This window comes from Leptidea sinapis, chromosome 11, assembly GCF_905404315.1.
Source record: "Leptidea sinapis chromosome 11, ilLepSina1.1, whole genome shotgun sequence".
NCBI lineage: Eukaryota > Metazoa > Arthropoda > Insecta > Lepidoptera > Pieridae > Leptidea > Leptidea sinapis.
Genome location: NC_066275.1, coordinates 11,526,460 through 11,541,963, shown reverse-complemented (window position 1 = coordinate 11,541,963; position 15,504 = coordinate 11,526,460). Strand labels below are relative to the sequence as shown.

The 15,504-nt window shown below is 36.3% G+C and overlaps 1 protein-coding gene across 5 annotated transcripts in view; it reads left to right on the top strand.

The window, feature by feature from the left end:
• LOC126966829 (uncharacterized) overlaps nt 1-14,916 on the top strand; it is a 93,134-nt gene extending 78,218 nt beyond the window's left edge. For 2 of the 5 annotated variants that reach the window (XM_050811082.1, XM_050811083.1), the window contains exons 17-23: nt 97-251; nt 1,546-1,806; nt 2,107-2,282; nt 3,382-3,484; nt 4,285-4,452; nt 4,985-5,125; nt 7,355-8,828. In XM_050811082.1, coding sequence (XP_050667039.1) covers nt 97-251; nt 1,546-1,806; nt 2,107-2,282; nt 3,382-3,484; nt 4,285-4,452; nt 4,985-5,125; nt 7,355-7,573 — 1,223 coding nt within the window. In that variant the 3' untranslated portion in view covers nt 7,574-8,828. Of the gene's footprint in view, nt 1-96; nt 252-1,545; nt 1,807-2,106; nt 2,283-3,381; nt 3,485-4,284; nt 4,453-4,984; nt 5,126-7,354; nt 8,829-10,051 lie in introns of those variants that run through there. The other 3 variants (XM_050811085.1, XM_050811086.1, XM_050811084.1) reach the window with 2 other exon arrangements.
• The last annotated feature ends 588 nt before the right edge of the window (nt 14,917-15,504 follow it).

Sequence of the window (15,504 nt, the reverse complement as noted above, 5' to 3'; positions counted from 1 at the left end):
ACATTGTTATGTTTTAGCTTTTGTTCTTGTTAGGTCATCGGGTCGGAAATTGTCCAATTCATTTAATTTTTTTAATTTTATTGTTTGTATTTCCAGAGGAAATAATTCTGTGTATCTGCGGCTTACACGTAGAAGAAGGTCTGATGGTGCAATGTGGTAACCCCAAGTGTGGTGTGTGGCAACACGCGCGCTGTATGAGGCTCGCTGATACCAACTCTACCCATTACTGCCATCTCTGTTCTACTGAACCAGTGAGTGGCATTTACCCCTTTATGATAAGATTTTGATGCGTAATGCATGCTCGAAACGATGATAATCATAGTTAGAAAATAGTTATTTATGCAACTGTTGTGTAACATTTTGTTTTAATACCTAATTATCAACAGTTGCATAAAAGACTATAGAAAAAAAGATTCTGAAACAGTTAGCTTATTGCTAACATTAAAAAAACCAGTCTTAGTAACCATAATATCATCTAAAGGAGTGTTATTATGAAAACGGATGATATAATGTTGTACTGAATTTCTTTACAACACTGATTTATATGATGTAATGGTTATTAGGACTTAGTGTTTTAATGTTGGCAATAAGCTCACTGTTTTATAATGTTAAATAGAGGATTTAAAGCATGGGTGTAGATAAACTTACAGTCTTGCTGTGTATAGAACTGTAAAAGCAATGGTGTAAGGTAATTAAATGAGGTATTATAATAAAAAAATGGATATCTACTTATTGGAATCTTGTGAATGTAAGTAATAAATTAATTTTAAAATGCACATGACTCTTTTCCATTTAACAATTATATGTGTTGAAATTAATTTGCATAATAGTATGTGAACTTAAAATTCAAACAATTTGGCGGTGCGTTATTAATGCTGTAATGAATATATGTATTTACCTGCAATCAAGTGAGTCTCATGAACGAACATTTAGCACATAAAATTTATAGATTCGTGTTATTAATTATTTTATAACGAAATATCTATATTTTAATTGGCCACAGTGAAGCGTATTCGTGTTTTACTATCTAGAAAAGAGACAAATCTAATTTGCGTATATAAGCAAATAAAGTTCTTTGCTATTACCGCGATATAATCTATGTATAATATGGCAATTTCTAGCAACTGTATTTTTTCATCTAGCTATAATTTGTTAGCGTAGCGACTCTCCTTTCGAATCTCGGCCTTAGTCAATATCGCGTACCTTCCTTAATATTCGGCCTGTGGTTCCTCTGGTGTTGTTGCAAGAGAATGTGGGCGGCGGTGATCACTTAACACCAAGTGACCCGTACGCTCGTTTGTCCTCACTTTGCATAAAAAAATCACACTACATCCACCAACACGGTCTCCTCTTTTTATCAGTTTGTCATGATAATATAATGTGCCCTATCCCATTGTCATTTCAAGTTTCGTGCATGTGTGTGTTTTCACTTTTTACTACCTTCCATGGCTCGTTAATGATGTGACGTAATGTGGTTTCCATTGTGACATAGTTTGGGTTCACTATTCAAATAAACAATTGTATAATAATGACTTAACTGTACAGGTGGACCGCGAGATCCCTCTCGACGAGTACACGGAGGAGGGTCACCAGTTCTACCTGTCCCTGATGCGCGGCGGACTGCAGGTGCGGCAGGGCGACACCGTGTACGTGCTGCGCGACATACCCATCGACCCGCGCCGCCCCGACGTGAGCAGCGGGCTCGGAGGACACCCAGCGACCGACTCGCCCAACACCAGGCGGCAGGACCGGAAGAAGCTGAAGAACATCAAGGGGAAGGACAAGGAGGAGGCGCCGTCCAATAAGGTGCAGCAATATGACATTCAAAAACACGACTCCTTTTCAATTTTTATTCATTTGGTAATCTAACAGTGATACAGTTCAATTAATTATATTGGTCGAATTTGACCTTAGTGGTATAAAAACAGTGTTGTATCAAAAGGTCTTATTTTAAAATCACATGTATTTAGTATAGTAATGTCGTGCTTACCTATATTTTATGTACATTTAAACTATTTTATTATATTTGTCCAATTCCCGGTGCATAAGTAAATAAATTGTATTTAGTTGTTAAGCCTTTTTGAATAAATAAATTGATGTTATCAGAGGGAGGAGAGCTCTGTCCGCAAGCACACGTACCAGACCATCGGCGCCGTGCCCGTGTCGGAGCTGGACATCTTCCGCGTGGAGCGACTGTGGCGCCACAAGGACACGCGCGAGCGATACGTGTACGGCCACCACTACCTGCGACCGCACGAGACCTTCCACGAGCCCACCAGGAAGTGAGTTACACTGACAAACACCACGCTTAGCCAACTTTTACTTTTAGTCAATTTCTATGGATGAGTAGTGCTTACTAGTGGGAGGCTCCTTTGCTCAGGATGCCTGCTCAAGATAATGGGTACCACAACGGCGCCTTTTACTGAAGCAGTAATGTGTCAGCATTATTTTGTTTCCGTATAAAGGGCGCCGTAGCTAGTGAAATACCTAGGCACATGAGAGTTAACATCTTATGTCTCAAGGTGACGAGCGCAATTGTAGTGCCGCTCAGAATTTTTGGCTTTTTCAAGAATCCTGAGCGGCACTCTATTGTTATGGGCAGGACGTCCCAATAACCATCAGATGAACGTCCTGCTCGTCTCATCCCTTATTATTATAAAAAAAGCGAAAAAAGTGGTACACCAGATGTTTAGTAATCACCGGGCGGCACTCTCTTACAACAACAACCATGGCTACAATAGTTCCGTAGCTATTCTTTCTTTATCGTTAGTAGCGTTTTATTATTAGCAACGTTTGGCAATTCCTTTATTCTGACCACATTAACGAATGAATGCCACCGAAAGTTCTTTCACTCGCCGCGTTACACATTCTTACTTTTTCGTTTCTTAGTTTTCTATCGCTATCGTTATTTATAGTCGGTTTCCGTCTTATCTGTTTTTACATTGATTTTTTTCCTCCTTATTGATTTCAGTAATGTTAATTTGTCATGTTATTTTTTTTTCAAATAATGGTTTATATTGAGTGATATTTTTACTTTTTTTGCTTAGGTTAAGTTTTTCGTATAAAACATGTCTACGGTACTATTGTTAACTACGACTACATGAGCTCGAAGCTGATTTGAATATCATTATTAAAATTCTTCAGACATAAACGTAAGAATTACAAGGAAACTCGAACGTATCTGCCATAGACTGCAATAACAAAAAGGCTATAGCCATTTTAGTATGCATACTCATTAATAATAAATACAGAGAGAATTCATTAATTTGTACTTCCAAACTTATTAGAGGCATTCATTTTGGAATGGGTGGTAGTTTTTTGACTTTCAATAAGTGATTTCACATCCTATTTTGAATAAAAATATTTGAATTTGAATTCCAGATTCTTCCACAACGAAGTGATGCGTGTACCTCTATATGAAGCCGTGCCTATTGAACTTGTCATGTCACAGTGTTGGGTTATGGATCTCAACACTTTCTGCAAGGTGAGGTCTTGAGCATTGCATAGTAACTATAGAGCTTATTTTTAAATTCTCATAAAATTTAATATTTTTTTTAGTGTACTAAAGATTATAAAAGACATCTAAATGTAAAACATCAGATTTGAGGTGTGATTTTTTTTTTTGTTTTGTCAACATATTATATTCTGTGACGTTTAATAAAATCAAACATATTATCTACCAATGAAGTCGAAACTAAATTTATTTTTGTTATATTCAAACACATTTAAAACTTATATTCTTTATTGACATATACTTTAATTTTTTAGTATGATATAGTACTTTGATTTGACCAGATACATTATTAATTGTTGAAGTAATAATAATAATAATATGCAATTCACTTTATATTTTATATGATAGTTAAATAATATTTAACTTTATTAAAAGTTCTTAAAAAAATGTTTATAGATAGAGCCAACAGTTATGGACATTGGACAGCGTGTGCCATCTAGGCCCGCTTGTTGCTCAACAAAATGAGTTCATAGTTTATAGGAACAAAACAAGAAACTATGAGATTTTAATTTGTCGCCATTATCTTCCGTGCTCAAACGCGTCCTTCCAAATATTTAAATATTATTTATTATTTGGAAAGATGCATTATTATGTTAGATATTATTGAATTAAAAAAAATCTCGCTCAAAGTAAAACTATCATCAAAAATATTGATGAAGGCAAAATTCTTAAGTAATTAAATGAATTGATGAATATTTAACTCTTATAATAAATGAAAATATGAGTATAATCTATTTGGTTGTTTACTATTAATAACGTTGCACGCTCAGGGTCGGCCAGTGGGTGCGTCAGAGGCCCATGTGTACATCTGCGAGCTCCGTGTGGACCGAACAGCGCACTTGTTTACCAAGATATCGCGCCCCAAGTATCCCATCTGTTGCAAGCCTTACGCTTTCCAGCACTTCCCACAGCGGCTCAAGGTCTCTCGGACTTATGCTGTGAGTATTATTAATAACACCTTTATTGCTTCTGTTATGTAAAGTAGATAACCTTTTCCTTTCACGCTACATCATTTGGACAAATAGTTTTAATAGTTACGACGATGACCAACCGAGTGCGCGATATTCTGGTGCGGTCCGGCGTCGGGCGAACTATTGAACAAATTTAATTCAAATTTGCAATTTCAACAAGACGTCGGGACATCAGTTATAGGCTAGATATTGTCACGCTAAATGCAGACATATATACTTTATACTTTTAGACGTCGCGGGCAGCAGCTAGTCCATAATAATCCACCAAATTACTTCTTAGTACATCCAAAACGTAGAATGAATTCACCTGTTAGAAAGTTTGCGAGTTTTCCTACCCAAAAGCCCGGCGACGCTGCGGCGGCGGTAATCTCCATCAAGTGAACCGTCCACTCCTCAGTCCTCCTAATCTACCCATAAAGTTGAGATATTTATATTTATATATATATATAATACTTATTCATACTTTGTGAATTGTACTAATTTGCTTAACCTTTTTCAGCCACACGAAGTATCACCAGAATATCTAAAAGGTCGAGCAGGTAAAAACTTTTTAGCGCCACCAGAAAAACCCAAGACTCCCCAGGAGAGTAAGAAGAAAATAGCAGCAACTAATGTCGCTGTCACAATAAATAATACTAAGGTAAATATGCAAAAATACCTTGTGGTATATGATTAGATTTATAATTACTATAACGTTAAAATTATTATACTTATGTGAGGCCATCAATGACGTTCTATAACATATAGATAATTCACGTCATACAAAAACAAAGATGAAATGTGGCACATGCCACAAATTACACCAGATTCGACTGTCATATCTAAATATTTCTGCATGTACTCCAGTTGTTTAAAATACACACATCAAAAAAAGTCTGAGCAATATGTACTAATTTAAATTTTAGGATGGTTTTTCACATTATAACGTTGTATTTTATTTTTAAAATAATATTTTAGGGTCCTATGATGTAAAAATAACAGCTGTCTTTATAAGTTCTTTTAATAACAGAAATTAACAATATTAGAATATACTGCAGAAACTAAGGTACATAGCAACTAAACATTTTTTTAACAAAATGAAATTTGAAAGAATAGGATAATTTAATACAAAGTATGGCCTCCTCTGCTTTTCAGAACTTGTTGGCAACGATTATTCATTGAGTTAATGAGACTGTTTATGTCATCTTGCGGTATTCGCTCCCAATGGAGTTGTAGCAAATCCTTCAGCTGTTGGGTTGTTGACACTCCGTCCAAGTCCTTCAAAACACTTCTCTGGAGCATGTCCCATGCGTGCTCGATGGGGTTGAGGTCTGGCGATTGTGCAGGCCAGGGCAATACCCGGACCTTCTCCGTTGCCCAGTATTGACTGGTTCGCCGAGCTGTATGTGAACGTTCATTGTCATGCATTAACGTAAAATCGGAGCCAAAGGTTTGTGCAAATGGATGGACATAAGGTCTGAGAATATCCTCAACGTAATTTTGAGCGTTCATGTTTCCATTTACAACAACGAGCTCAGTTTGCCTGTTCTTCATAATACCCGTCCATACTATAACTGTTCAGATGAACTTCCTGAATGCACCTGAGCCTTTCAGTATTTCCGGGCCGACGGTACACTTGCACCCTTCTTGTATCAGGCCTAAACCCGAATTGCGACTCATCGGAAAATATAATTTTATCCCATTGTTCCTGGGTCCATGTTCTGCGATCTCTACACCATTCATTTCGACGAGCGAGACTCCCGTGACGTATCGGTGGGAACCTAATTGGGCGTCGAGCTCGTAGGCCGTACTCATGAAGTCGATTTCGCACAGTTTGGAGAGTTACATCAATACCACTAGAATTTTGTAGCCTCAAACTTATCTCTCGAACGGTTAACATCGACTGGCGTCTTGCAGTCAGTTGTATGTACCGTTCTTGCCGAGTGGTTGTACTCCTTTTACGGCCTGAATGCTGTTCAGCGGGTTCCCTTGTATTATTGTAGCGCTGCCAAAGACGACAAATAACACTTCTATAAATGCCAAAATGCCGAGATACCTGAGATTGATTACTTCCCGCTTGCAACATCCCTACAGCTCTTTGCATTTCATTAGCCGTCAAATGACGTCGCTCCATGACGTAAAGAATATCTAACAATTCAATTTTGTCCCTAACTTTATTTAAATAGTTGGTAAAATTAAAAAAATCAAGACGTAGCAATAAAAACGCACTTAAATTCAAACAAATTCCCTTTCATTTGATCTTATGAAAAAAACAAAACAAAATCGATTTTTTTTTACATCCAGCCAGTATGTCATCAATAACAAAAAAGTTTACATACCTATGCACTTTGAGTGAATAAAGACTTAGAAATTGATTAATATAAATGGTAAATTTGTAAAATCATGCATGTTGCTTAGACTTTTTTGGTGTGTGTATTATTGGTCAATAGGTAGCAATGTAAACATTTTTTCATTTTAAGCTGTGTGTTTTAAATTTAGAACCCAATTTGGACAGTGACATCAGTGGAGTAGGAGTTAGGTATTTTTTAAACCCTGATAAAAAGATGGTTGCTATGAGTTTTACGTTTGTCAATCTGACCCTATTTTCTATTATTATTATCAAGATTTGTTCAGTTGGAAGTTTTTCACGTTTTTTTTATCAAAATTCATATTCATATTAAAAAGGAGACAGTTTGTATGTTTATTTATTGGTTTCTGTGTATATTTGTTACTCCTTAACGTTCTAATGGGATTGGGATCTAATCAGTTAAGGTAATCTAAAAAGGTTTCGTCTTTAGGAAGTAAGTAGTCTTAAAACTTTTAAATTTGGATCACAAAATTTGGACCATTTAAATGCTTTGCATTTCTTATGTTTCTTCATTTTTAAAAGATCCCTCGGATCGGTGAAGTAAGTGATGAACAAAGCTCGAGCGTGCGTCACTGCTCGCTCGTTAGCACTCGTGAGCCCCTGCTGTATAGCCACGCTGGCGTGGCCGCCGCGCGTGCTCACAATTTCAATACCAACATGTGGAGTGAGACAGGCCTGCTATTAACTAATGGTACATGGAACAATGGAAGTCGAAGGGTGAAAAACGCCTCACAGACCTAGATCCCGCGTTGATGTAATATAGTTTCATCTTGAACTTTGGACAGATTCACTAACGGTAATATTTTATTTAATACTACAGCACAGATGATAATAAGCGGCGTCATCAGATATTAACAGTGACAGTTGAGCGGAGTAGCACGGCATTACAAAACTAAATACAGACAAGGACATCTCTAGGAACATGTTTATACAAAATATACTTTGTATTAAATGTATTAGTATTAAACATTGTATGAAATGTTCTAGTTGGCCTAGTGTCAATTTCGTAGTTGCTTGATTCGTTCATAGCATGGGCGTGAAATGGTATGGTGTAGCGGATAATCTCCTTTTAATAGTAATACAGGAACGGTAAGGCAATAAAGGTGGTATTCGTATGGAGAACCAGATGCCGAGAAGACCATTCGTCTTAGAAGTTTGCATGTAGCAAGACTTCCATGCTTAGAAACAACAAGATTGAAGTAATTAGCGTAGATTAGCACCAAATAGAGAAAGAAAGGCCAAGCCAACATCTAATGAGCTGTTTCACCACTGTGGTAGGGTCAAGCTGATATGTATGCTTAGATAATTTATATGTCTAGATAGAGCCTCTCGGTGCTAGGCAACTGATAAAAAAACTGTGTGTGTCAGCTCTGACGCACGACTGGAGTTTACTCCTCAAGAACGATTGTGTTTGAACAGGTAGTAAGCAAAATCAAGTCCAATGGAATCGGTTACAAACAGACATATAGTAGAAGCTAATAAAAGCGTATCAATTAAAAAAGATCGACATCATATGTAAGGGTAAAAATAAACGCATTAATGAAAATTCTTAAGAATACAGTAAAAGCTCTTTATTCGCGGGGTATATGTTCCGTAAATATGCCGCGAATACAGAAACCGTGAATACGGAATGGTAATTTATATGGGATTATAGGGGATATGTTCCTAGGTGACAAAATAAAAAACAAACATATAAAAAAACAATTTAATTGAAGCTTTTGACCATACTTATTAATTATAATTAACAACGGCAACGGTTTAAAGAATTTCGTAATGTTTTCGTGCTTGGAAATTTTTAAAAGGTCCTTCAGTTCAAACTGATATTCAGCACTGGCATTAGCAATTTGCCTCTAAAAAATAAGACTTCGTTCCATAGACGGATCAATTTTCATAAAGAAATCACAAAGCTTATTTGCCATTTTTAAGCTTTCATTAGGACTTTTCATAAGTCTAATTTTTATCTTGCATTTCAAGCAATTCCTGAATGTCATTTTATTTTATCTGTCCGTACCCATCTCGTCCTATTCCATTTGCAATTTTGGCTAAGTTGGAATTCTTATTATTCTTATTATTTTTAATATGCATGTATTGTATACTGATTGCATACGCGAATAAATAAATTTTTAGCCGCGAATATAGGAATTGGGTCACAATTTTTTAATACGCGAATAGTGAAAACGCGAATGAAGGAAGCGCGAATAATGAGCTTTTATTGTATATATATTTTTATTTTATTTACATTTTTTACAACATATTGTATATCAAATATAGTCATACACAACTGAAAAGTGAAAGCTGCCCGAGAAATGATGCGTACCAAAAACGTTATCATTCCATTTGATGAGTAGGTTTTACTCTCCATATTTTTCTCATACCGGGCGCCTTATATGAAAACCGATTCTTAAGGAGTAAATTTTAAAAGCAGGTCTGGTTTATTATTTTATTGTGAGTGTCAAGTTACGTTTTATACTCTCGATTTGTATGTCAGTTTGTGTTAGTGTACCGCATTTATCACGGGAGTGTTTAGAGGAGGTGTTCGGGTTGATTTGAGCGATTTAATTTCACGACTAGATACCACCCGTATCACATTGATCGTAATCGCGTGTTTTGTAGGATATCTCTTGTCTCGCATAGCTACTTTGTGGAATCAATTACCGGCTGCTGTTTTCACGAATCGATATTAATTTGGGATCTTCAAGAGTAGAGCAAACTTCCGATAACGTATTTCTTGCCACCTGTTATTGCTGATGTCGATGGGCGTTTGTTTTACCACTTCTCATTATGTGAGAATTTTGCACTTTGGCACGTTATAAGAGGGGTTATATATGTAATAAAAGTGTGCGGGTATTCGGGTTCAAAAATTTTTACATTTATACAGTTTTTTTTAGGAAAATAAGGAACGAGACGAGCAGCACGATCAGCATGGTAATTGATCCGCCCCGCCTATTACAATGCAGTGCCGCTCAGGATTCTTGAAAAATTCAAAAATTCTTCGTTCACCTTGAGACATAAGATGTTAAGTCTCATTTGCCCAGTAATATCATTAGTTCTGGCGCCTTTTAGATCGAAACACGGTAATGTTTACACATTATTGGCTCACGGCAGAAATAGGCGCCGCCGGGGGACTCATAATCCGGGCGGCATCGGGTGCAAAGGAGCCCCTCTCGGCTGTGACAGTGTCTGTAGACGGTGTATGTGATGTGGGGTTACGTGTCGCAGGTGCCGGCGAGCCAGCGGCGCGAGCAGCAGAAGGCGCGCGTCAACGAGATAGGGCGGCGCCTGCTGCGAGCGGGAGCCGCGCGCGGCCGCCCCGCGCTCGACGCGTCCTACCTGCTGGCGGCCCGGCCCCGCCCCGCGCGCAGGGTGCGCGCCGCTCGCTCGTGACCGCGCGACCCGCACCGCTGTCTGGCCTGCAGCGACTGACGACACACACCCGGAGATAATACACTATATACTCTCTGATCTGCCACTCATATTTTTATTATGTAAAACTCAGTGTACCCGGCCAAGAGATGGCGCTGCGTTATTTTTATTACACCCGTAGCGTCCCGGGTACCGACTACAGTCGCTAGATAGCGCTCATTATGTTTATACTTTTTCTATTGTTGTAAACCGTACTGATTACGTATTACGATATCGATTAACATCGTAGTTTGTTCTTTATTTGAAATTGTGGAATCTTAAACGTGTTTATCACCTCGATTACCACATGATAGACAAGTCTTGTTTTAATAAATAACTTAAGTGCGTTTTTGCTAACACTAGCTCCATCTATCCATTTATCATGTATGCAAAATAATCGCAATCGTGATGAATTTGCAGCGTACCTAATAGAATAGATGGCAGCACTTTCAATGCAAATTCTTATCATGTGTCAATGTAGGGAAGTTGCACCCCCCTGACCACACCTACCGCCTGTCTTATAACTCACCCGCTCTTAGTAAGGCCGGCCCTCCACTGGATGCGGACTCGGTCTGGCCGGACCAGACCAACAGCTAGACGAGAGCGGACAAACAAAGCAGAATCCAGCGTCAGTACTTTGTGAACTCTCGACGAGGAAAGATGTCGATGTTTCGTCTGGAGTCTGGACTAGACGAAAAATAAACCTGTTTAGTCGTTGTCAGACCAGTTCACACTTGTTCCCTCTCCTCGAGGCGAGTACTTTGTTTTGTTCAGTCCCGACCGGAGAAATTCCGCTTCCAATATAGGACCGGCCTAAAAGGCGAACGCTCTCAGGAACACAGATCTTAAATTAATCGGCAGTAGTGTTTGTACACTGACCAATTTGTTGTTATTGCAACCTGACTGTTGAGCATTCAGACCGCTAATAAATCATCATACACAGCCGTATTAAACATGTATACCATGTCACATTATCTCTGTACTTCTGCGTAAAGAAAGAGAATCACCACAAAAGTCAAATTATCACATAACATATTTTTAATTGTTTTTTTTTTTCGTTTATTAATTTAATTGGTAACCGTTCCGCTTTCTGACCCGCACCTAGCACAGATGATGTAATGAGTAGTTCCTGCCACATAAAAGGAGCTCTAGCAAAGAAACCTACGCAATCAACGCCTATTTGCCATGAAGCAGTAATAAGTAAAGATTAGTGTGTGAAGATCCCCTGTGAAATTACTGATCAAATGAGACTTAACATCTTATGTCTCAAGATGACAACCGCAATCATTGTACCGCTCAGAATATTTGGGTTTTTCAAAAATATAAAGTGTGAGTGCATTAAAATAGGTAGGACGTATCTGTTACTATCAGCTGAACGTCCTGCTCGTCGTGTTATTGTCATAAAAAAGATTTGTTGTGAAATATGGGGAGACGTGCCACTTGTCGCGGTATTGGTCGTAAGGAAGTACGCCCGTACAAAACTTAACACACTGTCATTACAATGTCGTGGGTATTAGTCACTTAGCTAATTGCTCTTTTTAAGTGGCACAAACTTTACTCGTCGAGAGCTTGATCGTTGCGGCATAATTGTTATGTACAAAAAAAAAACGTAATTTTGTCTGTAACGATTTATATGCTGTTTTAAATGATAATACATACATACAATAAAACTCGAACGAAACAATACAGTATCACTCTAAAGTACGCTTATGAAGCATAATATAGTGTGTTCTGATACCCAGCAACGTGAACTGAGGCCTTACATTGTCAGTATCAATGAAGGATTTTGGATGTTACAATTAATTTAAAGAACAATTATATATATAGAACGAATGAGATTATGCAGTATGCTATGTTTTCAAAGACCTTAAACTGCAAGTTAACTCCGCCTTGTCTTCACATCACATTATACAATTCCTTTAAAATGGTACCATTGATATGCCAAATAAAATAAATATTCGAAATAAAAAATGGTCTACAAATTTGTATTATATAAAATGTAAGCAAGAAAATCTTTGGTATCGAATACTTTAGAAAGGGCTCGTCATATTATAGTTATGCAATAAGATTATTATATCATATTAGGGCTAACGTCATAGTTTAGTGACAGTGACTCGATTATTATTGTCAATGTTAATTTATGTAAATAAATCGCGTAATCATATTTTTCAATATTGAAATAATCACTTATTAGATAGTTGTTAATCAGGGAACTATGCATTTATCACGAATGAAATTAGTAGTTTTGTGTTTGTTAGCAAACAATAAAATTTCATTTAAATGAAAGAGTGAAAGTACGTTGACATTCCTTAATAAATTGAGATTTAGTGACAATAAAAGGGATGGGCCTAATAACGGTTGCAAAAGGGTAAGAACACACCAAGAAAAGGAATCTCTTATCAGTTTGTAAAAATAATATTGCTAAGTAAGATATTTTGTATCTTGGTCAGATCAGATATTTTTGTAATATAAGAAAAAGTGTTATAAACCCGACGAGTATTTTGTCGTCACTTATTTAAGTATTTATTATTATTTAAATGGTTAATATTTATACATTAAATTTATTCAAGTAAGTGTAATCTTATTTTAGATTATTCAATCTCGTAGTTATATGATTTTTATTGTGCTTTTAACTGTTTATAACACAGCAAAAAATATTTCCATATATCATAAATTAGTTATATATATATTTTTATATAGGCTAATATTGTTGTAATTAAAACTTCAATGACTAGATTAATATAGTATAGAACGAACGACCAGTGGTGCGGATTGATGTTGAGTGTTGAAAGTTTTTATAATGGTTAGACATTGTTGTATGGCGGTTGTTATGGTAATGTTACAATCATAATTATGTATTAATTATGATTTATTATGTATTAACATTAAGTATTTCTTGTAACATTCATTTTTCTCTGGTCACTTAGTAAAACCCTCAATTTTGTTGGTTTAACTATGCATTGAATTTTTATTTGATTGTACACTGAAAATCTCTCTATTTTTTCTATTTTGTATTCGAATAGGTTGTATATAATTTACTTAAGGTGGTTGGTTGATAAATTTTAAAATTATTAATATATTTGGTTAATATTGTGTTTATCGATTTCATTCATGTTTGACGCATTTGAAAAGGCCCAAAGATAAAATTTCTTCGTCAATATGCACACGTAATAATAATTATATAACTTTATATACGACCATACAATAAATGAAATCGTGAGTCGGGTTGCGCGCCTTATAAAGTGATTATCGTGAACAAATTGTTTTTGTTTCTTATTTATTTGTAAATTACTGTTAGGTTATTCCATGATTATGTCATAAAATGTCTCAGTATGAATGGACTTGTAGTTTTAAGATCTCTTTGATATTGTTTTGCTTTTGCTATTTACATTAACTAATTCTAAACTGGTAGCTTAATAATTGATCAGATAGTCAAACAGTATATAAATAGTGCGATAAATGAACTCAGGATAATGTAGCAGTTACGTGTAGACACTGTTGTTATAAGGTAATATTGCACTAACCACTGCCAAAGTAGTTAAGGTCATAATTTTGTAAGGTTGCTTTGAAATCATTTAAAATACTGAACCTATTGTATAAGTGACATTATTATACTAACGAAAATATATAGCATATTAATTATCATTAATTATTTAATTTAATCAGTCACTTTACAACTTGGGCAGTGGTTAATCGGCTAAGTTTCGTGGCATAATTCTAAATAGCACAAATAAGCACTAAGTCGCCTTCTAGTAAGTTAGGTATACACGATCACGTTACAATGTTATTATGAATGTTACACACATCCGTTTTACTACTACGATACTAGAATCGAGAGAAGCAACACGATGTACTTAAATTATAAGATTTCAATACATAATCTGAACTTCGTTATATACTCCGTGCGTACCTATATTTGGAATTGGACACGCTAATTGCTAAGGTTCCACCTTTAGATCATTTATCCGTCTAGATAGACTATGACAGCTGTGAAAACGAAAAAATAATAATAGAGGTTAACAGTTAACCTCTACTTAGAGCAATGCATGGACACTAAGACAAAGTGACATACAAATCGCAAGTGTATGACGTAGCTTGTCACGCACACTGAATTTATATATAAGTTTTTATCAGTTGTCTAGCAGCAAGTATCTAGACGTATAAATTATCTATGGTTCCACCCTTGTTCTGACGCGCCTGGTCTTGCGTTAGTTGTAGATTGCACTCACGTTTCCTTTTCAGTATTTTCTTATATTCAAACGCTTTTGAGATCAAAATTATACACTCGGATTGTCATTGAGCAAGTCAAACTTTTATTATTATTATTTATACTATTATTTGTACTTATACTTGAATCAACTGTTAGTACAAGTCTACTATTGCCTGATCTGCGGTTATACACAAATGGTTGTAGACAATTGCACAATAGATTAGTAAGTAATAGTATTGAACAACTTTATATTGTTTTACGAATGATTTTCTCCATTTACTACGACTGTTCATGATTGCACGTAGGTAATCTAATAATATATGTTGTGATAGAGTTGTTGGTTCAAGTATTAGGACATCAAGTAAGTACACGATGAAATCAGTGAGCAGCTTTACTATTTTATAGATAAGGTTTTGTTTTTAAGATGCCATTTGTTGTAACTCATGTTTTATGAATAAATCTAAATCAAATATATTTGTTTTTTATTTGCTCAAGTTCCATTCCTCTTAAACAAGTATTAGTAAGTAGGTATACAGCGTGGTGTTACAATGTATACAAAAAATAAAGACACGGGTTAAGCTAAATAATCGTAATCATAAAGAAATAAAGTCAAAAATAATGACGAGGAAAGAACCTCTGTATTGTTTTTAATAGGTGTGACGTCATTACTGTTGACATCACAATTGCTATCTTGCTGAAGATCACTCATTTGTTCTTCTAAAGAAAACTACACGAGTAGTTATTTTATTTTGTTTATTCAACGGGCAGCGTTACAATGTCCCAGAGAGGTCCGTACCGTACGACAGCCCGAGGACGACTGACTCAAGTGTCTTTTTTTTTTTTGAGAGGAGGAAATACTGTTACGTATTTACGCCTTACGTATTTAATATGTCGGACTCGAGTGTCCGCGCAAGCGGACACCCCATACCGACTAAAACCTCCTCTGTGCTGTTAGCAGCTCTGGCTTTCACAGCGAAGTAGGACGTGGGCCGTAGAGGCCGCAAAGACTACGCAACAACAGTCGCGGGGCGTCTCCTAAGGAGACTCGAACCTCAGATCG